The sequence below is a fragment of the Muntiacus reevesi genome, chromosome 2, assembly GCF_963930625.1.
Source record: "Muntiacus reevesi chromosome 2, mMunRee1.1, whole genome shotgun sequence".
NCBI lineage: Eukaryota > Metazoa > Chordata > Mammalia > Artiodactyla > Cervidae > Muntiacus > Muntiacus reevesi.
In genome coordinates, this window is record NC_089250.1 from 71,293,890 (window position 1) to 71,316,879 (window position 22,990).

At 49.2% G+C, this 22,990-nt stretch overlaps 1 protein-coding gene across 1 annotated transcript; it reads right to left on the reverse strand.

Moving 5' to 3' along the window:
- Positions 1–990: 990 nt before the first annotated feature.
- On the reverse strand, positions 991–21,999 carry TOMM34 (translocase of outer mitochondrial membrane 34). The gene is made up of 7 exons (XM_065922061.1): positions 21,757–21,999; positions 17,458–17,557; positions 16,215–16,367; positions 12,886–13,055; positions 9,848–9,995; positions 4,103–4,229; positions 991–1,966 (listed from the first exon to the last, which is right to left on the reverse strand). Exons 1-7 carry the CDS (start codon positions 21,881–21,883, stop codon positions 1,862–1,864), a joined length of 930 nt encoding a protein of 309 aa, XP_065778133.1. The 5' UTR covers positions 21,884–21,999; the 3' UTR covers positions 991–1,861.
- Between the last annotated feature and the right edge of the window lie 991 nt (positions 22,000–22,990).

Here is a 22,990-nt window from a genome sequence, read left to right on the forward strand (position 1 = left end):
GCAGCCTGCACGCTCGAACACTCTGGAAGTACCAACCGCTGCTTTTCTCTGGGCTGGCTGGTTAAGGGGTTGCGTGGCAACTCCACTCCTGTAGAGAGGCCTCAGGATACCCTCCCAGGTGGTTGATTTATGCTGCTGAACCTCAAACATTTTCATGAGTAAATCAAGATACTTGCCTTATATAAGGACCTCAAGAAGGAAAAATCAGCTGTGACTAGATGTTACCACTGAACCTGCCTAAAATAATTAGGGGAAGAGTCAGGCCTGCTTAAGAGGCAGGGAGAAAAGGGGGGTGCAGCTGCCCAATTTAAAATGGTGCCAGGGCCACAGTTACTGTGACTCAAATCCGCTTCAGCCTGGAGGTCTGGTTGCTCGGAGACTCTGCCCTTGGAGAGGATGGAACCCTCTTGCTAAAAGCTGAGTATTGCCCAGCACTGAGCATGATGGGGGAGCAGGCAGTAAAGACCCGGTCTGCTCGGCTTTATGGAGTCACAATGTCTCCATTAAGACGAAAATGATTTGACCGAAGACAAGACGACAAGCCCGGGAAGACGGGTGGCGGATGGGAGCCCTTCGTTCAGGCTGGTCCTCAGGCGCTCCCAGCCTCACTCACACCACACTGTGAGGCTGAGACTGCCAGCCGTCCTCCGAGCCAAGGCCTTCAGCAATGCCGTTCATCTGCCTGGGCGGCTCTTCCCTCCCCTCTTCACCCACTGACCCTCCCCATCCCCATGTTAGAACTCAATTCAAACTTGAAATCCTCAGAGACCCCTTTTTCTCCACAGGGTCAGATCTCCCTGGTTGGAGGGGAAGTGTGACTGCTCCTTTACAACACGAAAGCCGCTGCGGTTTCACTGTGTCTGATAGGACCGTCACTTTCTGAGTGCAGGGGCCCTGTCAGTTCATTCACTGCTGTTTCCCCAGTACTATGAGTAGGGCCTGGCCCGTGCAGACACATGCCAGTAAATTTGATCAAGGGAAGGATGAATGTGCCATAACCAGTTTTTTATTATTGCAAAGTTTCAAAGTGAACCAAAGCTGAAGAACCATAAATGAAAGTACAACAGACATTCATGTAGATGACGTTAATGCAGTTGCTTAAACTTGCAGTTCAACAAAAGTCAGTCTGTTCAGTTCAAATTAACTTCAACATATTACAAAGAACTAAGAAGCCTGGGGGGGCCACTGTGGGAGTCAAAAGGCAAGTCCCTGCTGGGAAGGGAAGGACACAAATTTCAAGGAGGTTTCTCCCCATTCCACCGTCAGGAGCAGCAGCCACACCTCTGGGCTCTTGAAGGAACTTAGGTATCTTTATGTGGGCGACAGCAGCACAGAGCCACAAACGCCGGCCAGGGGACAGGTTCTGCGTCCCTGTCATAGGAGGCTCGGCCAAAAGGCACTGGGGCTCAGAACACGGAGCGCTGTGCCAAGAACAGGGGAGGGCTCGGCAGCCTTGGAGAACCAGCTCAACTGGCTGCCGTGGGTGTAGGCGGGCCAGGGTTTTCCACCGGCCTGTGTCCCATGGGACTGTCAGCTTTCTGAGCGCCCAGATGGACGGGGGTGAGAGGACCTGGTGACGCTGAAGGGCAGCACTGGGGCTGGAGCATGCTGGGCCGAGACCAGGCTGAGCACCTGTCGCCACACGGTGTGCAGAACAGGGGGAGACTTTCCCAACAAAACGTCTGGTTTCTGACTACACTGAGCTTAACGTGAACAGGCGGAGCCTCCTGAGGGGTGGGAGGCCATCATGTCTCTGAGGGGCAGACGCGGCGGCTTCGGAGCCCACTCAGGGGCCCGCCAGGCCCCGGGAGCAGGCAAAGAAGGTGCTCAGGCAGACGTGTCCTGCTGCCCTTCTGGGATTTTAGTTTAGGCTCCGGTTAACCTCCTGCCGCAACTTCCGCGCAGGGCCATTCCTAGGCTCTATCTCCAGGAGGCTGTTGATGTCTGCAAAGCTGGATCTGAAGTCCTGAGAGGAGAGACAGCTTGTGAGGACCTGCAGTCCTGAGAGGATAGAGGCTGCGGGACCTACAGTCCTGAGAGGAGAGGGAGGCTGTGGGACCTGCGGTCCTGAGAGGAGAGGGAGGCTGTGGGACCTGCGGTCCTGAGAGGAGAGGGAGGCTGCGGGACCTATAGTCCTGAGAGGAGACACAGGCTGTGGGACCTGCGGTCCTGAGAGGAGAGGGAGGCTGCGGGACCTACAGTCCTGAGAGGAGACACAGGCTGTGGGACCTGCGGTCCTGAGAGGAGAGGGAGGCTGCGGGACCTATAGTCCTGAGAGGAGACACAGGCTGTGGGACCTGCGGTCCTGAGAGGAGAGGGAGGCTGCGGGACCTACAGTCCTGAGAGGAGACACAGGCTGTGGGACCTGCGGTCCTGAGAGGAGAGGGAGGCTGCAGGCACCTGCGGTCCTGAGAGGAGAGAGGCTGCAGGCACCTGCGGTCCTGAGAGGAGACAGAGGCTGTGGGACCTACAGTCCTGAGAGGATAGAGAGGCTGCGGGACCTACAGTCCTGAGAGGAGAGGGAGGCTGCGGGACCTGCGGTCCTGAGAGGAGAGGGAGGCTGTGGGACCTGCGGTCCTGAGAGGAGAGGGAGGCTGCGGGACCTACAGTCCTGAGAGGAGACACAGGCTGTGGGACCTGCGGTCCTGAGAGGAGAGGGAGGCTGCAGGCACCTGCGGTCCTGAGAGGAGAGAGGCTGCAGGCACCTGCGGTCCTGAGAGGAGACAGAGGCTGTGGGACCTACAGTCCTGAGAGGATAGAGAGGCTGCGGGACCTACGGTCCTGAGAGGAGAGGGAGGCTGTGGGACCTGCGGTCCTGAGAGGAGAGGGAGGCTGTGGGACCTGCGGTCCTGAGAGGAGAGGGAGGCTGTGGGACCTGCGGTCCTGAGAGGAGAGGGAGGCTGCGGGACCTACAGTCCTGAGAGGAGACACAGGCTGTGGGACCTGCGGTCCTGAGAGGAGAGGGAGGCTGCAGGCACCTGCGGTCCTGAGGAGAGAGGCTGCAGGCACCTGCGGTCCTGAGAGGAGACAGAGGCTGTGGGACCTACAGTCCTGAGAGGACAGAGAGGCTGTGGAACCTACAGTCCTGAGAGGAGAGGGAGGCTGCAGGCACCTGCGGTCCTGAGAGGAGAGAGGCTGCAGGCACCTGCGGTCCTGAGAGGAGACAGAGGCTGCGGGACCTACAGTCCTGAGAGGAGAGGGAGGCTGCGCGATCTACAGTCCTGAGAGGAGACACAGGCTGTGGGACCTGCGGTCCTGAGAGGACAGAGAGGCTGTGGGACCTACAGTCCTGAGAGGAGAGAGAGGCTGCGGGACCTACAGTCCTGAGAGGAGAGAGAGACTGCGGACCTACAGTCCTGAGAGGACAGAGAGGCTGTGGAACCTGCAGTCCTGAGAGGAGAGGGAGGCTGTAGGCACCTGCGGTCCTGAGAGGACAGAGAGGCTGTGGGGACCTACAGTCCTGAGAGGAGAGGGAGGCTGTGGAACCTACAGTCCTGAGAGGAGAGAGAGGCTGCGGGACCTACAGTCCTGAGAGGAGAGGGAGGCTGTGGGACCTACAGTCCTGAGAGGAGAGGGAGGCTGTAGGACCTGCGGTCCTGAGAGGAGAGGGAGGCTGTGGGACCTGCGGTCCTGAGAGGAGAGAGAGGCTGCGGGACCTACAGTCCTGAGAGGAGAGAGGCTGCGGCACCTGCGGTCCTGAGAGGAGAGAGAGGCTGCGGGACCTTTAGTCCTGAGAGGAGAGGGAGGCTGAGGGACCTACAGTCCTGAGAGGACAGAGAGGCTGTGGAACCTACAGTCCTGAGAGGAGAGGGAGGCTGCAGGCACCTGCGGTCCTGAGAGGAGACACAGGCTGTGGGACCTGCGGTCCTGAGAGGAGAGAGAGGCTGTGGGATGGAGCCCGGGCCCCAGGAGACCAGGCGGAGGTGGGGACCGCTGCCGAGCTGGCTTTCTGCACCCCAGGCTAGAGGCCTGTCAGAGCACCTGGGGCCCCTGGACGAGGAGGGACGTGGCAGGCCCCCCTCACCTGGACCATGGTCTGGAAGTGCCACCAAGGGCACGATTGGCTGTGGCTCTTCGGTGCCTCTGGACAGGATCTCTTTACCTTGAGAGCCTTGTAGGCTTGAGCCCGGCGGTAGAACGCCTTCACGTTCTTTCCGTCCAGCCTGAGGGCTTCTGTGCAGTCCTTCACCGCCTCCTGGAACTGCTTCAGCTGCAGATGGCAGAGCGCCCTGCGGGGAAAGACCGGGCTGTCAGCTGCTCCCTCAGGGCCACTAACTCCAAGGAGCGCCCTGAACGCTTTATGCTGGGTGCTTCTCACCTTCCTCAGTTCTCACGCCACCCAGCCCGCTTTTACAGCGGACTACGGCTCAGAGGCGTGATGCGACTCCCCTGGCTTCCTCCACTACTCATGTGCAGACCCGGGACTTGATCCGGGTTTGAACAACTTGTGATCCTGACTGTGTTCAGAGCTATCGTCCACCTCATGCTCCCACACTTAACTCTTTCAAGCAGGAAAAGGTTTCTGGAAACCTTCCCCTTGACAAAAAATTATCTACTTTAAGAAAAAAACACATAAATGAAAGTGTTAGTTGCTCAACCATGTCCGACTCTTTGCGACCCCATGGACTATAACCTGCCAGGCTCCTCTGTCCATGGAATTTTCTAGGCAAGAACACTAGAGTGGGTTGCCATTCCCTTCTCCAGAGGATCTTCCCAACCCAAGGACTGAACCTGGGTCTTCTGCATTGCAGGCAGATTCTTTACCATCTGAGCCACCAGGAAAGCCACATAAATTCTAGGCTGTAATTAATTACATGCACACACTGACATGTTGGGGTGAAATGTAAAGAAGATGGATCGACAGATGGCCATAGCGACCAACCAAACTGTGTGACAGGAGTCTAACAGTGTCACACAACACTGCTTTTAACTGAAGTTATAGCTGTTTCTGTGTTTATAAATTTAATTGGGAAGTATATGGGTGTTTGATATACAATTCTTCCAACCTATATTTTGCATCATTCTTACATTCTGCATCAGTGAGGGAGAGGTACATATTTGTGTACATCTTTCTTATTCAATTCTGATCCTCTTCCCCAGTGACTAAAAAATGCAACAGACACTGTTTTCAGTGGCTATGGAATGTTCACTTGTCTGTATCCTAATTTAACAACTCCTTATCAGGAGACATATTTCACTATTTCCAGTTAATAATAAATGCTGCTGCTATGAACATCCTTGTACATCAGTCTCAGGAGAGACTGCTACATCAAAAGGTACATGCATTTGAAATTTTGACTATTACCAAAATGCTTCCCAAATAAAGCAGCTGATCTTAGCAACACAGGTTTGAACTGTGCAGGTCTACTTGTGTGCAGAATTTTTCAGTAACAAATACTGCAGTATTACATCATCTGCATTTGGTTGACTCCGTGAATGTGGCAGAATTGCAGGTATGAGAGGTCGACTGTAAACTATATATAGAGAGATTTTTGACTGCGAGGAGGGTCAGTGCTCCTGACAGTCGACTTTTTCAAGGATCAGTTGTACTTAAAAACAGTTACTAACAGAACCCATTTTCCTGCAACTGTACCAACCCTGGGGCTCAGCCTTTAACTTCTGCCAGTATAGAAGAAAACAGTGTCTGTTTTAATGTAGTTGCTTTAAATACAGGTAAAGCTAAATACGTTATTTTTTATTTATTTTGGCCGTGCTGGGCCCCAGCGGTGGCACACGGAATCCAGTTTCCTAACTGGGAACTGAACCTGGGCCCCTGGCATTGCGAGCATGGAGCCCTACCCACTGGGCCACCAGGGAAGCCCCCAAACTGAGCATCTTTACGGAAGATTTTAAAATCTAATGAAATAAAACTTATCTAACTTATTTAATGACTTCTGTGGGTCCCCCTCCACCAATACCTTCCCCACTGCAAGATAATTAACCCATATGTTCTTTTAGAACTTAATGGTTTTACTTCTTCCATTTGAAACTGATCCATTTAGATTTTATTTTAAAATAAGGAGTAAGGATGGAGGTTCAAGTTTTTTTTAATTCTTTCCAGCCAATCCAACACCATTTATTGGATAATTTCTCCCTTTCCCCATAATTTATCATGTACTAAATTCTCTTATGTTATTATTCTTTTCCTCATGGAATTATTACCAAGAATGTAAAAAAAAAAATTCTAGTATTTTCGTTAAGATTGCACGAAACTTAAAAATTAACTTAGAAAAAGCTTCTCCTTGTATCAATTTTAAAGAAGACACAGGGATTTCTCTGGTGATCCAGTGGCTAGGATGCCACATTCCAACTCAGGGGACCAGGGTTTGGTCCTTGATTAGGGAACTAGATCTCACATGCCACAACTAGGACCTGGTGTAGCCAAATAAATAAATAAATAAAAACTAAATGAAAGCAGCACAAATTGTGTGGCATTCTTCCCACAGAGGGGGTCCTATGAATCAACACTTTCTGCTTGAATTTAGGCAGGCTCTGTGACTGCTCTGGCCAGCAGAGCAGAGAGCAAAGGACACAGTGTGTGTCCCGAGACCAGGCCTCCGAGGTCCTGGAGCTCTGCTGCGCTCTGGGAACACTTGCTCTTGGAGCCTTTAGCTGCCCCTGTGAGAAGCCAACTACCCAGAGGCCACCACGCTGTGAGGAAGCTCAAGCTGGCACAAGTGAACAGACTGCCAGGAGAGGAGGAAAACGTCTCCAGCTCGCTCTATCAGTTCCCTTCCCAGCCATGTCAGTCATCCCAAGCCTGGTGCTAGATATGCAGGAGAAAGCTTTGTGCTGTGCCGAGTCACTCAGCTGTGTCCGACTCTCTGCAACCCCATGAACTGTAGCCCACCAGTCTCCTCTGCCATGGGAATTCTCCAGAATACTGGAGTGGGTTTGCCAAGCACTTCTCTAGGGGATCTTCTCAAGCCAGGGATCGAACCCACATTTCCTGCATTGCTGGCAGATTCTTTACAGTCTGAGCCACCAGGGAAGCTGAGAAGCCTTTAAATGACTCCAGTCCCAGCACCCCACTGCTGACCCTGAATGAGACCCTGAGTCGAAGAACTGCCTTTCCTGAACTCCTGGTTCACAAATCATGAGCAAAACAAAATGGCTGCTGTAGGCCACTAAGTCTTAGAACAGTAGGCCCTGATCTAAATTTGAACACACAAGAATTCTAAGGAAACTGAAGTGTTCTCCCAATGGACTCTAGCAATTTAAAGAATAAGCCAAGTTTCTGGGAAGTAGAAAAAGCACAGTGTAAGCATTAGGTACTATTTGGTGACGTCTGAATGTAACTGTTACAATGAAAATGATTACATATGAATGCCAAAGATCATATTTAAGGTGTTAAAAATGTGTAACTTTGGCCTATAAAATAATCACCCGTGGCTTTTGGTAAAATGACTATTCTGTATCCAATGAGAAGGGTTTTCATTACAAAGTAGGAGTCTGAGAGACAAGATGAATGAGTGAAAAGGAACCCAAATTTTCATCTTCAGTCTGTTTTCTTAGGTAAAATGGGACCATGACCTAACCTGAAGAACTGCTGAGAGTACTCAATGAGACTCTTCTGGAGGTTCATTTAGGACCTGGCAAACTGTAGGTGCAAAGTACCTGATGGTGATACCCATTGAGATGTCAATGCACAGACAGAACTGAAGTCTTAAGATGATGTACCATACAGATGCATATGCACCAAGTGGAGCATTAAAATGGCATCTGGAATGCAGTATATTCAACTACATGGATAGAAAATTCAGTTTTATAACAGGTTCAGTCTTTAATTCAGTTTTCTAAATTTATAAAATCAATGTAATTACAACCAAAAGCTCAATGGACTGAAATTTATCAGTGAGCCCAAGGCTGAGCTAGAAGATCAAAATTGTGAGCGATGCTCTGGTTAAGAAGAATAATGAAGAGATCAGCCCTACAAGATATATTACAAAGTGATAGTAGTTAAAATGGTGTGGCATGGACACATTTGCATGAAAACCAGTATTTAAACAAAACATTGTCCTGAATGTGGTAAAAACCCAGGAAAATGGGTTAACAGAGATCTCCAGCAACATGAGGTGAGCAAGGAGAGAGCCCACAGAAAAAGGAGTTAGAAGAGGCTCCTGCACGAACATGCACAAATGGGCTCCTTGATCCCAAGTGCGACTGGCTGACTGAGGCACCCTCGGGTCCAATCAGCAAATAAAACCACAGGTCCCAAAGGCCAAAATCCAAGCTGTGAAACTAAAGGTTCCCTTTTTAAATCATTTGGCAAAAAAAAATTACCTCAAGTGACATGAGGCTGCTTCGTCCTTCTTGATACTATTCTGTGTGATCATGGAATTTCCACGTTTCACTGCAGAAATGCTAAAGATTAACTTCAGCAAGCTGCCCAGACACTGCTGGAGTGTTAGACAACTCATTATATGCACTATCATTCCTTTCTAAAATCTGAAACACATTTTATCCCAAGAGTTCTGGATAAGGAGCAGTGAGCCTACAGGAGATCCAAGATCTCTGAACTTAAGAGTAATGAGAATATGCTGGCTGGGAAGGGAAAACAGGCTCACAAGATTTATTCATGTTTTATAGGAAATGTTTAGAGCAGATCTGGGCCCTGCCTGAATGTTTTAAGCCTCTGACAGTAAAACGAACAGATCTCACTGGAGCCAGGTTCCAATTCCATCTCCGCCCTTTACTGGCTGGGTGAGCTGAGGCAAAGCCCTACCACCTGAGCCTTGGTTTACTTGACATTAAGACAGGAAGCGCACCTACTACCAAAGCCCTTGTGGGCTGTTGCAGGGCAGGTACTCACACACGATGAAGGGATGTTGCCCTGGCTCCCAGGCCCTCACTGCTGGTGGACAGGATCACTGACCACTGGCAACAGCTCAGGATGAAGGCTTTTCTACAGCCCCACCAAGTCCGACACCTCAGGCTCAACTAAACCCTCTTTCTTGCTCAGGTCAGGTTCTACCTGGGTTCTACCCTGGTGCTCACAGACAGACTGGCAGAATTTATAATCAGTGGGTCTTAGAGAAGCCATGGGGTGAGAGTCAGGGAAGGCACAGAGGCTTTGAGACTTGTGTTGGGGTTGTGTTTGCACAGCAAGCCCAGAGCATTTACTTACATCCTATGCTTACCTGGTCAATGAAAATTCTGGAATGGGCTGAAACAAAGCCCAGGCTCCCTGTGGGAAACCCCAGTTTCTACCCGTTTAAGAAAGTGAATGCCACTGGCAATGCCCATCTCATGGTGACCAAAGGGAATGTGAACACACGTTCTGAGATGTAACATACAGCCATCTCATTTTACTGTGCCTCACAGATACTCTGAAGACACCAAAACTGAAGATTTGTGGCAACCCTACATCGAGCAAGTCTATCTATGGGTGCTATTTTTCTAGCAGCTTTGCTCACTTTGTACCTGTTTCACATTTTGGTCATTCTCACAATATTTCAAACTATTTCATTATTAGTATACTAGTTACGGTGATCTGTGATTTTTGATGTGACGATGACGACTGGGGGTTGGCAATTTGTAGCCATTACGTATTTTTAAATTAAGGTATGTACGTTGTTTTTTTTAGACATGATGCTACTGCACACTTAACAGACTACAGTAGAGTGTAAACACAACTTTTATATGCACAGGGAAACCCCAGAACTTGTGTGACTCCCTCTCTCCCGATATCCGCTTTACTGTGGTGGTCTGGAGCCGACCTGAGACAGCTCCGAGGTCTGCCTGTACTGACTAAACGCCAGGAAGCAGAGCCCGTCACAGTCCAAGAGAGGGCTGCGGGAGAAGGTCCGGCGTCCTGAGATCCCCCAGGCAGCCGTGTGGAAGGTACCTGTTGCTGTACGTGGCGGATTCCAAGTTACTAAACCAGAGGCTCTCACTGTACTTCTCAATCGCTTGCTTATGGTTCCCCTTCTTTACAAGCTCATTGCCTTCCTCCTTCAGAGCTCTGGCTCTCTCCACATCCCCAGCAGAAGGCACTAGATACAAATTCAGAAGAGGAAAAAACCATGGAGCGGGTGCCCAGCTCAGCCTGCGGAGCTCTCTTGGGCTGCGCCTCTTCTAAGCCGTCTACGGCGCTCCATCCCCCAAGGTCTCCTGCACTGTGCAAAGCACCCTTCCTGAGTCAGGAGTTCCTGCGAGCAACAGCTTCTGGGAAAAACACAGTTTTTCATTCAGAAGAGGTGGGGGTTCCTGATGTAGATAAACTTCTGCACACACAATGATATATACGCAGTAGAAAGTAACCCAGGTTGTGGCCTCGGCATTGCCGCTCAGGAGCTGAAGTCTTGTGGGACCTAATGCCTCTGGACCTCAATTTGCTCACCGACACATGTGGGGCAATACCTACTTCACCCTGGGCTACTGTCAAGATGAAATGGGGAGAAAACAGGAGAAAGTGTAGAGCACCGTATAAACTTAAAGCAGGTGAGTAAATGTGGAAGTGTTTAAATAAACAAGCATTTGGTTAAACAAAAGAGAAGAGTGGAGCTCGTGGGGTTGCAGAAAAGGGCAGGGGAGCCCCGACTCCTCAGCTGCTCTGGTCTGAGTCTGGCGGTGTTCTCCCCGACCCGACAGCTGAGCTCTGTCCCAGCCTCCAGGAGACAGAACGAGAACAAGGCGAGATTCGGATTGCTCCATGGAGCCCTGGGGCCTCACCTCACTGCATGGCCCTGATGAATTATTCCAGCCTCAGCCCCCCGTATCATCTACTTTGTCAATTTTTAAAAACTTTCTTCATAAAATACTGAATATTTACGACAAGGGTAAGGTTCTAGGAATAAAACTAATACCCTTCAACTCATCCCTCATCTTAAGAAACAGATCATTTACTAAGACCTTTGAAGTCCTATGAACCTCTCCACACCCCCCCACCCCAGTCAATCCACCCCTAGAGGAAACCATTTTCCTCAATTCTGTGTCCCCCACCGTGTTCTTTTAAAAATTTTTAACTAGAGGATAACTGTTTTACAACGTTGTGTTGGTTTCTGCCAAACAATGAGACCACCCCCCCGCCCCCTTTTATGGGTTACTTTAACTATATATGACAGTATCTAGAAACTTTACTGTTGACTTTGAGAACTTCAAATAAAGGAATACATAATCCTCTGTATCCTACTATGACCTGGTCTTCTTTTCCCCCTCAGGATTACATCCCTGGGATTTTCACACCCATAGCTGCTTCACTCTTACTCTTCTGCTGCAATGCAATGGTTTCATCTGTTCTGTTTATAGGGACTTGGGTTACTTTGCTTTTTGCTCTTACCAAGTTTCTGCTCTGAACACCTTGTATTCACCTCTTTGTGGGCACATGCATGAGGTTTTCTAGAAGCAGAGCCAGTGGGTTGCAATGTACACGGCATCACCTCCTCAGCTTCACCTGGACTCTGCAAGGCACCCTACGCTGCACCACGTGATACCCCCACTACCTCATTCTCTAACTCCTTCCACTGTCTCAGCTGAAAACTCCCTTCCCTTTTCACCTGAAGAACTCGCTTTTTAAGGTCCAGCTCAACCTGTCACCTCCATGAGTCTTTCCCCAACTTCCCCCAGCACCTTGATATCAGTTCCCAATTTGAATTCCTCAAACATTAGAGGCTCTAAAGCACCCATTCTTCCTCCTGTGTTTTAAATCGCCGTTTATGTGTCTCAGTCTCTCACTGGGCTGGGACCTTTCTGAGAGGGCCTCTCCAGGCCACACATGGCTGTGACTTCAAAACAGTGAAATAAGTAGGAGGTGCACTGAAGCCATCAAGTTCATTAGTGGCTCATGTTCTCATTCTAGGGAGTGAATGCTGCCCATGGCCAGACAGGCTTCCTGTTGGGAAGGGGAGAATCCCTGTCCCCTTGTACACCCAAAGACAGGCTGCAGCCCTGCCCCCCTGAGCCTCCCATCCTCAATACCTAGCCTGCTGGGCTGGGAGAACTCCCCTGGAGCCTCATAAGTTTCCAGTCATCCCTGCCCAGGGAAGCTCCTCTCTGTTTCAGAGAGCTGAGGTCTCCTGTTTGGGGCTACCTGGCCTTGACCTCCCTTCCCTTGTTCATTCCCTCCCAGAGACTAATAAGTATGTGAATTCCTCTGGCTATGGAGATGGAGCAGATGGTGTCAGGCTGAGCTCGTCACAAAATCTCAGGCCCTGGTCACAGGGACTAGCTAAGGGAATGGCCTGTGTTTATAGGCTAGACTGTATTAAGAAAACATGAGCCAGGGATTTAAGAAAAGATGAGCCAGGGATTTTAGGGGAAGAAACCCTCTCTTTCTTAGGGAGCGATCAGAAAAACAATTGTTTCTCTCCCTCTTGGTCATGAGGCACGGCATGTAGATGTGAGGCATAGAACTGCTACTGCTACTGTACTACTCAGGAGGGAAGACTGCCTGAAGACAAAGCTGACACATCGTAGAGAAAAGAGTTGAGAGAAGGACAGAGAAATGGAGCCTGATGCTGCAGTGAGCTGCTGGAGCAAGCCTTGCCTGAAGGCCCTTTTTGTTATATGAGCCAATACGTTCTTTTTATTATTTTTGCCACATGGGAGTTTTCTGTTCCTGCAACCTAAAACATCCTAAATGATACATCCCAAATGCTGCCAAAGGAATGAGAAGGGAACTAACACCAGATAACCGGGTGTGCCAGGCTGGGAGTTCACTGTTCCTCACATCACCTTACCCATACTCCTGTAGGGTTGACTTTCTCGCTGCCCACTGGAGTGCTGAGACAGGCCCTAAGGGGTTACGGCTTCTTGTTTTTTTACTTTGTTTATAGGACTTTAAAAATAACTCATCTTAAAGGAGGCCGGTTTTTACAGGATTACTCTAAGGAACGTGGCTCTGGGGAGACTGCAACTCTCTCTGGGTAGGAAGTCACCGCTTACCTCTGCTCTTTGCGGTTGTGGTTTCTTTGGATTTGCTTTTAGATGTCTCTTTGTGGTTTTCCAAAGGCAGACACTCCCACCTCTTCTGAGACGAAACAGGCACCAAGGGAATAGAGGGCAGCTTCAGGCGCCACTCGGGCCCAAAGGAGTCCATGAGAGTTCTGGTCATTCTGGAAAGGTGGGCGGGATGACAGAAAGGTTTCCAGCTGGGTCAAAAAGGTATTCTTTCTCTCATAAGCCCAAAGGAGGTGTACAAGAGTCAGTTATCGTCTTCCCCTGGTGTGAACCATTGCTGTGTACCCTTCTGACTCGCAGTAGGAGAGCAACAGGAACCTGCCACCCATAAGGGTCTTTGCAGGGGTCAGCCACCATGACACACCCTCCCTGCCTGGCACGTGATTGTTCACACTGTTAACTTCACAGAGGGGGATCTGGTGCTTGTTAAGGTAATTAAACCTTACCCCCAAGGAACCACGCATGTCCCCAAGAATGGACCCCATATTTTCAAGAAATTATATTTATTTTTAATTGATTGGATTGCTTTACAATATTGGTTTGATTTCTGTCATGTATGAACAAGAATTAGCCATAGGTGTACACAGGTCCCCTCTCTCCTGAACCTCCTTCCCACATTTTATGTTTTCTTAATCTATTTGAGCTTCCCTGGTGGCTCAGTGGTAAAGAATCTGGCTGTTAATGCAGGAGACCACAGGTTTGACCCCTGGGCTGGGAAGATCTCTTGGTGAAGGAAATGGCAACCCACTCTAGTACCCTCGCCTGGGAAATCCCATGGACAGGATCCCGGCGGGCTATAGTCCATGGGGTCGCAAAAGAGTTGGACATGAATTAGCGACAAAACAACGATGACATATCTATTTACAAGGCCATGGGAACACCTGACATCTGATTAATGCTCAGAGATTTTTAAATGTAAATCCTATGTAATTCAAAATTTAAAACCTTTCAGTGGTTCCCATTGCATTAGGCTGGCCCGGTCTGAGACCCGGACCCCTCTCACCCCTCCATCCTTACCATGTGCCACCGCCCCTCTCTCGATCTTCATGTTCAAGTCTTTCCCCTCCCCACCCCACCCAGGGACAAACCCCTCCACTCCCCACTCTCCGCTTCTAGGCTCAGGGAACATGCTGGTTTTGTTAACTGATCTCCAGCACTCAGCACAGCACCTGGCACCCAGCGGGACCCAGAGGTATGTACTGAGTGAGCAGATGAAGCCAACGGTAACTTCTGCTCCTACAACCATGTTCCTATGTTACTACAAGGAAGAGCTCTCACTATCACTACAAACTCACGGTCTCTGCCTCAGCCCCCAGAGCTGTTTTCCTTATCGTCCCAAACCTACTTCAAACCTCTACCCTCCTCCATCTGATGCTCCTTAACCTTCCTCCTTGGACTTCCTCACACCCTGAACACAAACCTCCCTGCCTGGGCACACTGGCCACTTCTCTATCATTACAGAAGACGTGACAAGGCCAACCCCTCCACCTGCACTCGGGATCCACTGATCCTGGCCTCTCTCGGGCCACCATCGGCCAGCACCACCCTCTCCCACACCTGGATCCTTTCTCTCTACTGACTCCAGCTACCAGCATCAAACTCCTTCCTGCACAGCCCTCTGCCCCTTCACAACCACATTCTGCTAATCCACTGCCATCTGCTTCTGACCCCAGTGGACTGACCCCATCAGAGTCACCAGTGACTTCGTTCTGAGACCCTTAGTGGACTTAAGCTGACTGCAACACCTGCTATGAATGACGTCTCCATCCTTCTGGAAACACTCCTGCCTCTGTGACACTAACGCTCTAAGTCTCCTCCCGCTGCACAGGTTGCTGTGCCCCTCAAATGTCGGGATTGCTCAAAGCTCCCCTGCTCCCCCCACTCCCAGTGGTACTCCATTTTTCTCCCAGAACCTCAAGCCATCTCTAGGTTGATGACCTTCAAATCTCTATGTTCAACCTGTATTTTTCTCCTTTGCTCCAAAGGCGTGTAAACACCCAGCCGGCCTCCTTGCACTTCTAGTCTCCGGCCCCATGGTCGCCGCCACCTCGGCGTGTCACCCACCTGGACACCTCTTCTGTTCTTCCCTTCTCCCCACCCTCCAACCACCAGAACGTGTTGAAATACTGCCTAGCTGTCCCCTGAATTGGTCCCTTTCCACCGTCTCTTTTGGATTATCACCCACCCCCTTTCTATTCTCTTCTCCTTCATGGTCAACACGGCAGGTAATCAGTCCGCTTTTCTCTCAGATCTGCTCAGGCTGCCTCCCCTGCTGCAGACCCTTTCACGATGCCTCGCTGTGTTCGGATTAAGTCCAAGCCCCTGGGCCTCATCGCCTGTCCTGACCCGAGTGCCTCGCCTGCTGCACCACGAGCAGTGGGCTTCTCACCACTCCTCTGACACCTTGACTCATTCATGGTGCACGTGCTGCCCAGGCCCCTTGCTGGCCCCTGGCCCAGACAGCTACGCATTTCTGTCTCGGCTCACCTCCTGCGAAAAGCCCTCTCTGGGCCCCCGCTGGCTGTCAGGTACCCGCCGCCACAGCCCTCATCACATTGCCCAAGTCTGCCTGAAATAACTGCTGTTTTCCAGGAGACTGGGAGCTCTTCGAGGGTGGGAAGAGGTCTATCTCCTCCTCAGCCCGAGCCTGAGTGCAAAGTCTGGCAGAGAAGTGGCAGATTTTGTTGAATGATAGAGACTCAGAGGCAGCAAAGAGAAAATAAGTCAAGCCAGAAACGATGCACTGAGCAGGTACCAGGCAAAGAGGGGAAATGTGATCAGTTACCCAAATGAGGGCATCCTGAGATTAAAGACAACTGCTCAAGAGACCAGAAAGAATTTCACCCGAGGGGCCTTGTGAAGGGGTCACAGTATAATACACTGAACCACATCCACTAACAGCAGCCCTATTGCCCGGGTCACAGCCGCTTGCACCGTGTCTTCCTTTCCCCACTCTAGGAAGCTCTCTGAAGCAAGTGGGGTCTGTATCTCTTTCTTATTTCAGTATTTCCCAATGAACCTGGCTTAGACAGAGCTCAACCAAGTACTACTGTGTGAATGTATTTGAGCATCCAGGCAAAACAACAGTAACAAAAAACCAAAAACCCCACACACTCAGTAATTCTGACTCCTTAAAAACCTGCTAAAATACGACAGCAGATCATCCTCCCATACTTTTTGCCCGTGCTCATTAGAAGTTTCTGAGCCTAAAACAGGGTTTGCCCCAGAGGACGTGCAAAGCCAAGGTTCCAAGCCAATCGGAGAGGACAGGACAGCACATCCCGGAGAGATGGCCCGCAGTGACCCGAGCTCACCTGCTGCTGCCTTCCAAGGCTGACGTCACGCTGTCATCGATCTGCAGCACGGTCACGTAGTCCACGTAGGCCAGGGGGTACTTCTCCAGGGCCTCGTAGGCTGACGCTCGCCGCAGCAGGGGCTTCATGCTGAAGGGAACCAGGGCCAGTGCTCTAGGACATGAGGCAGAGATGTCACCAGGCTGCTGAGTCCCCAGAGCCCCCTCCCCCCATGCCCCCACAGCTCCTTCCGGTCTGGGTCATCAGCAGCATTCAGTGCATGGCAGCTGCGAAGGCTGTTGAGTCTCAGAAAAGGGACTTTTCAACTTAGACTGAAGTGGAGGAGGGAAGGAGGGCAGAGGACCACTACTACCGGGAAATGTGTGTGTGTGTGCGCATCAATTTTCATGGTTGCGATCCCTCTGAAATCAAGAATAAGTGCCTCGTAGCTTTCATGCTTCTGTTTTCCTCTCTACAGAGTGTGGCCGAGTGGGAATAACAAACAGGCTGTGGAGTCAGAATTCCCCCTCTGCCACTAACCAAGAGACCCCAGCTACATCACTTGACCACCTCAATCCTGTGCCAGCCTGGGCAGGGTGGCAAACTTACCCCACAGAGCACTCATGAGTGCTTCACAAAGGAGGCCTAGCACACGGCCTGGCACAAACCAACCAAGCCCAGCTCCACGAGCGTGCTCACCTCTCTCCTCCTTTCCCACCCACCACCAGGGCCCAAAGCTAAGGCAGTGTCCCAGGGTATCAGATTCCTGAGGTCACATCAGATCCAAGTGCGAGTTCAGTGATGACCACGAAGGCAATCTCAGACTGGCTTCAAAAAGAAGCATGAGAATGGTTTAACATCCTCTATACCTGGTCATTGATGGATATCATTTTCTCTGTTCGAGGCTATCTATTAACCACCATCCCTCTTTCTCTCCCTCCCTCCTTCTCTCACCCATGTCCATCCCAGAAAAAAACCTGAGCAAGCCAGTCACTGGTCTGCAACTCTAGGTCATGCCCAGGTTCTACATCTCACAAAGACTAAAGGCCTCCCTCTAACTGTCCACCCTATTCCTTTTAGCAGCAGAGATGAGGCTCCAAGGACACAAGTCAAGGGCCACATGGACCAAGGGCAGCTTTCTATTTTCAGTGACCGGCTGACCCTGAGTGACACTTCCTAACATTATAGATAATTAGTGGGGCCAGAGAAGCCCGGTCTCCTCTCCCGAGCCCCGGGCACCCCAGGCGCAGCCCTGCCCGCTCACGAAGTGCAGTCCTTGATGCAGTCAGTGCAGTTCCCATCCTTCAGGTGGCAGGCTGCTCGGTTAGAGTAGAGAACACTTTCTTTTTCTGGGTCCGAAGAACCTGCCTCAGGTGGAAGCAGAAAATGCACAATTAACAGGCTGGGAGATGGATGCCTTGGGACATCAGGGGCGCATTCCACACCTTGAGCTCTCTGGGGTTTAGTAAAGGGCAGCAGACATGACTATAACCCCATCATGCATGTTGGTCTGATGGGCTAGCAAGGGAGCAAGAACACCAAGCTTCCTGCTATCCACAGGGACCAAGCATCTGCTCATCTACGCAGTCCTGCACTAACTTGGTACCAGGCCAGAGATCAAAATGAAATAGCTCAAAGAAATCCAAGGTGTAACTACTTGGGGGTGTGTGTATATGTTAATTTTATTACAAGCAGCATGTAAATCCAATAAAGAAAAAAAAAAGGAGACAAAAATCTGATAAATGCTATCATAAATGGACTGAATAAGTATTGTGGGGACACAAAAAACAGACTAATTCGACCCGGTCAAATCAGAGACGCCTTTGCCAGGGAAAAGACCTCTGAGTCTGGCAGGACTATGGAGAGCTTAATCGGGGGAAAAGCTCAAGCTATCAAACGGGGAGGAGAATTATCATAGACGTTTCCCTAAAGATCGTCTTTATCCTCAGGAATCTCACAGGCTCAAGTCCTTTATTGCAGCCATGATGATTTTCATTTTCAAAAATAATTTTTCAACCACTAGCAGAGGCCATAATGAAAATAAAACATGGAAATTATTAAGTGTTGACCCAGTGATTCCATCCCCAGGCACATGCCCAGAATAGAAAACAAGCTCTCCTTTGAAAATGGTAAAACATATAGACAACAGTGTAATAGATACTTGCTATCTATCACTAAACGCAGCATACATTCTATTAATATTTACTTTCCACCTTTTCGGGGGTTTTTTGTTCATTTATTTTTGGCTGCATACCAACCACAGATCAAAACTGTGTCCCCTGCAGTGGAAGCACGGAGGCTTAACCACTGCACCACCAGGGACGTCCTCTCACCTTTTTGGTTTTGCTATGATTCAATACCCCTACTCTCTCCCATCTGCCCCATCCCCAGGTCCCCAGAAGTTGCCACAGTCCTAAAGTGGGTGTCACATTCTCATGTGTGCCCATCTTTATTACATAGGTATTCATAGGCAAGACACAATATCCTTTAAATAACTTTTCCTAAGTGGCATCATATTTTCTCTCCTTCTGTGGCTTGCCTTCTTCGCTAATTATCATGTTACCACATTGATGCAAAACCTGCTTCATTCAATACCAAACGTAATACAATTATCTTGCCTTCCCTTTTGTTGCCGGACCCCGAGGGAGACAGCAAAGTACAGAGATAAGTAAAAGACATCCTGGCTCTTGAGGAGCAAGTGCAAGTATTCAAACCTTGCTACCCATCTCAAGTCACTGGAGCATGGTTGCTCAGAAAATAGCAGTGATGTGGCAGAAAGGACATCAGACCCCCAAATCCAGCCTGTGATCCTGCGCAAGTCATTCAATCCCCTCTCATCACATGTGCTTACCTATCAGATGAAGCTATCATTTTACAGACTGGCTGGAAGGTTCGCTGTGTTAGGTTGCTCCCTGCTCTCCTTTCAAGATCAGGGAAATTGATCAGAGAAATCAAGCAACTTGCCCATAAATTACCTAGAAAATTAGTAGCAGGATCAGAACCAAATTCTGGTCCCCTGCTAAACTGAGAAGAGATATCAACATGGCTCTTCTTGGGGCCTGGAATAAATCCCTACAAAAAGGCAAGTTTTTCCAAGCAGCTGGGGTAGGATGCAAAAAAAAAAAAAAAAGCAATTTTACCAAGTTGAGATGAGGTGGTGGGCCTACAGAGAAAAGTTTTAGGGGAAAAAAAGATGGGTGGGGGGGCAAAAGAGTGGCTTGAAACTGCAAAAATTCAAACAAAATTGACTGGAATTAGGAGAGGATTTGGGAAGAAGTACAGCAAAATGAGTAAAAACTTGGACTTGGGAACTGGAGAAACCCCTGCTCAAATTCTGCCTCTGATTTCAGAAGAAGGGATTTAAGTCTTCTGGAACCCTTATCTATAAAGCATCTTACCCATAAGTTAGTGGGAAGATATAAAAAAGGGAGAACGTCTATCCTGTCTAGCAAGCACTCAACAAATGCTAGTCAAGGAAATGAGAGAGGGGAGGAAAGCAATGGGAAAGAGAAACTACAGAAAATGAACTCTACTGAGGCTCTCGGATAAGCCACTTCAGAGAGGCCTTGAGCAGGGGGCTTAGTTGGCTGAACTGAGCCAGAGGCCGGGATGACTGGTAAAAACACGTTATTCCTCTGTTGAAAACTCTCCAGCAGCTTCCCATTAAGGAATAAAATCCAAACTCCTTCCCATAAACTACCGTGTAAAATGCCTGTCTTTGTAACTGATCAAGTGTTGCTATTCCCTCCATTGGCTCCCTATGCTCTGGGTCCTGGAACACACCAGGGTACTGCTGTCTGGGGCCTTTGTTAATTATGGTCTTCTTCACCTGGGTTGCTCAGCACTCAAAATTTCATGCAGCTGGCTTCTTCTGACCATTAAGGTATCACCTCAAATGTCACTTCTTCAAAGAAGTTGTCCTTGATCTTGCATTTCTTCATAAAGGAGCTCCCTAGTCAAATTTACCACACCACCACATTTGTCTTCTTCACAGCCCAGATCATTTCCACACAGTTCTTGTTTAATATTCCTTAGCTTAACACATTATTGGCTAGAGATGTACTAATATGTTTCTTGTTGAAAGTCCAAAGTGTTAGCTGCTCAGTCGTGTCCGACTCTTTGAGACCCATGGACTGTAGCCCACCAGGCTTTTCTGTCTTCGGAACTCTCCAGGCAAGAACACTGGAATGCGCTGCCATTTCCTATTCCAGGGGATCTTCTCTCAGGGATGGAACCTGGGTCTCTTGCATTGCAGGCAGATTCTTTACCATCTGAGCCACCAGGGAAGCCCATGTTTCTTGTTACCCAAACATTAGTGACCAAAAACATCAATATCACTTAAAGAACAAATGACTAGCCACAAGTATTTCTGCAAAAATCGCCCAGTCAATGTATTAAGATCACATCTGGGGCCTCTTCATTAACAAGAAAGAATGGCCCTTGACAGAAAAGACCTTCTCCGTCTTACTATACACTCATTACATACAGGTGCTTAACAAATGTTAATTAAAGAGTGTAGAGTTGAGGAAAATGAGAGTTGTCTCAGGGATAGAATGAGGCTTGAATATTAGAATGGGGTCCAACAAGACAGTTAAAAAGCAAGCAATCTCTCAGGATGGTCACTATCAAAAGAAGAAAAAATAAAATGTGTTGGTAAGGACGCTGAGCAGTTGGAATTATTGTGCCCTGTGGGCGGGAATGTAAAATGGTACAGTTTTGGAAAACAGTTGGGAGGCCCCCTCCTTTCCTGCAAATTAAAAATACAATTACAATCTAATCCAGCAATCCCACTTCTGGGTATATATTCAAAAGAAATTACAGTAGGATCTTGGGAGATTCTTGCACACTCATGTTTTTCATAGCCAAGAGGTGAAAACAATTTAAATGTCCATTAACGGATGAATGGATAAAGACAATATGGTATATCTACACGATGGAATATCAGGCAACCTTAAAAATGAACGAAAGCCTGTCACATGCTACAACACAGTTTATAATGTCAAAGATACTATTCGGTCACAAAAGACAAATATTGTATTATTCCATTCATTTGAAATACCTAAAGTAATAAAAATCACTGACACAGGAAAAAAAAAAAGCTGGATACCACGGGCGGAGGGGGAAATCAAGAGTTTACTGGGTACGGCGTTTCCGTGCTGCAAGATGAGAAAGTTCCAGAGATCTGTTGCACAACAATGTTACAAGAGGTTAAGGTAAGTTTGATGTCGTTTTTTACCACTATAAAAAGTGATAAAAGATTATTAATATGAAAATGTGTTCCTGTTATGTCATTAAGTAAAAAAGGGCCAATTATAAAGTCACGTTACAAGAAGAATAAAAGCGGAAAGAAAAGCCAAGGAAGTTTCTCGTAGGATGCCCAAGGTGGGGGAGGGGAGAAGGAATGGGCAAGTGCTGGGAAGACCCGGTGGGCCGCTCAGCCGCGGGGTAAACGGAAGCCCCAGGCCGAGAGGGCCAGAGCGAGGTCCGGGTAGCTGGGGTCGGGGGAGGAGAGAGGGGGAGCAGGCCTGGCGGAGAAACGGGGGGCGGGGGGCCGGGGTCGCACCTTGTTCCTGCAACATCCGCAGCGCGCGGCTGTAGAGTGTGGCGGCCTCGGCGAACTGGCCGTTGCGGAAGCTCTGGTTGCCGGTGGCGCGGAGCTCCTCCACTGACTCTGGGAGTATGGGGGCCATTCTGGCGCCGGGCCGGTAAACTTGGGGGGCGCTACAGTTCCCGCCGCCAAGACGGGTGCAACGCCGCCCGGGCGGAAGCTGCGAGTAGCCTTGCCGGCCGGCTACCCCGGCGGGGAGTGGGCGGGGCGGGGCAGGGGCGGGGCCTGCGCGGACCCGAGGCGCCCAGTGCCCCGCCCTCCACGCACGCTCAGTTGGGTACCAGCGCGCTGGGAGTTCGCGGCTGCGGTGGGCACCTTGGCATGATAGGACCCTGCAGGTGAAACTCTAACAGGTCCCTGCTCGCCTAGGGTTTACATTCTACTGGGACCTAACATTCAGTTACCTCGTGAGCACATGAAGACGATAATTTCATTAATGTGATAGTGCTCTAAGGAAAACAAAACAGTAATGCCATAGAAGGTGACCACGTGGAGACTTTTTAAGAGGGATGGGAAAGACATCTCCCAGAGACTAATAATTGAGCCGAGATCTGAGAATATTGTAGGGAATGCTGTTTCAGACAGAGGGTTAGCAAGTGCAAAGGCACTTGGGCTGGAAACTGGCACCTAGTTACCTATAGATACTGATTTTATAAAGGAATGCACTGATAGGTTGATGTAAATCGCTGAGGGAAACGAGCTTATCATCAGCCTCATCTGACTTCACTCTATGTCCCACTTACTACTCCGTTTTTTTTTTAAGCTGCTTGTTGCTTCCTGTGCACATTATGCTGTTTCCGTTGCTTCCTAACCTTTGCTTATGCTCTCTTCTACCTGTGATTCTTTTCCAAACACGTTTTTTCTCTTGCCTAATCCTCCCTGAGCCAAAAGTCAACTCAGACATCATCTCCTTTATAATCTTCCTCCTCTGCTCCTATTGCTCCTAGGTTGTATTCCTAATTTAGCTCTTATTCTGTGATTGTCAGTTGATGAAAATTAATCAATAGTCAATCTAATAAAGAAGTGGAAAATTTTACTTGAGCCAAGTTGGAGGATTGTAACCTGGGACCAGCATCTCAGTTCAGAAAACTGGTCCACACATTAGAAGTCAGGGCACAGTTATATAAGTTTTTTGAGACAGAAGGCAACTGTCATCATGACCCCTTACAAGATCAAGAAGGAATGTCAT

Excerpts from the sequence above, each read along its gene's own strand:
- TOMM34 (XM_065922061.1), bottom strand. The coding sequence starts at position 21,883 with ATGGCCCCCATACTCCCAGAGTCAGTGGAGGAGCTCCGCGCCACCGGC. Across the intron at positions 17,558-21,756 it reads GCGGATGTTGCAGGAACAAG|GTTCTTCGGACCCAGAAAAA; the intron begins GTGCGACCCCGG and ends CACCTGAGGCAG. Across the intron at positions 9,996-12,885 it reads CACAACCGCAAAGAGCAGAG|TGCCTTCTGCTGGGGATGTG; the intron begins GTAAGCGGTGAC and ends ATTTGTATCTAG.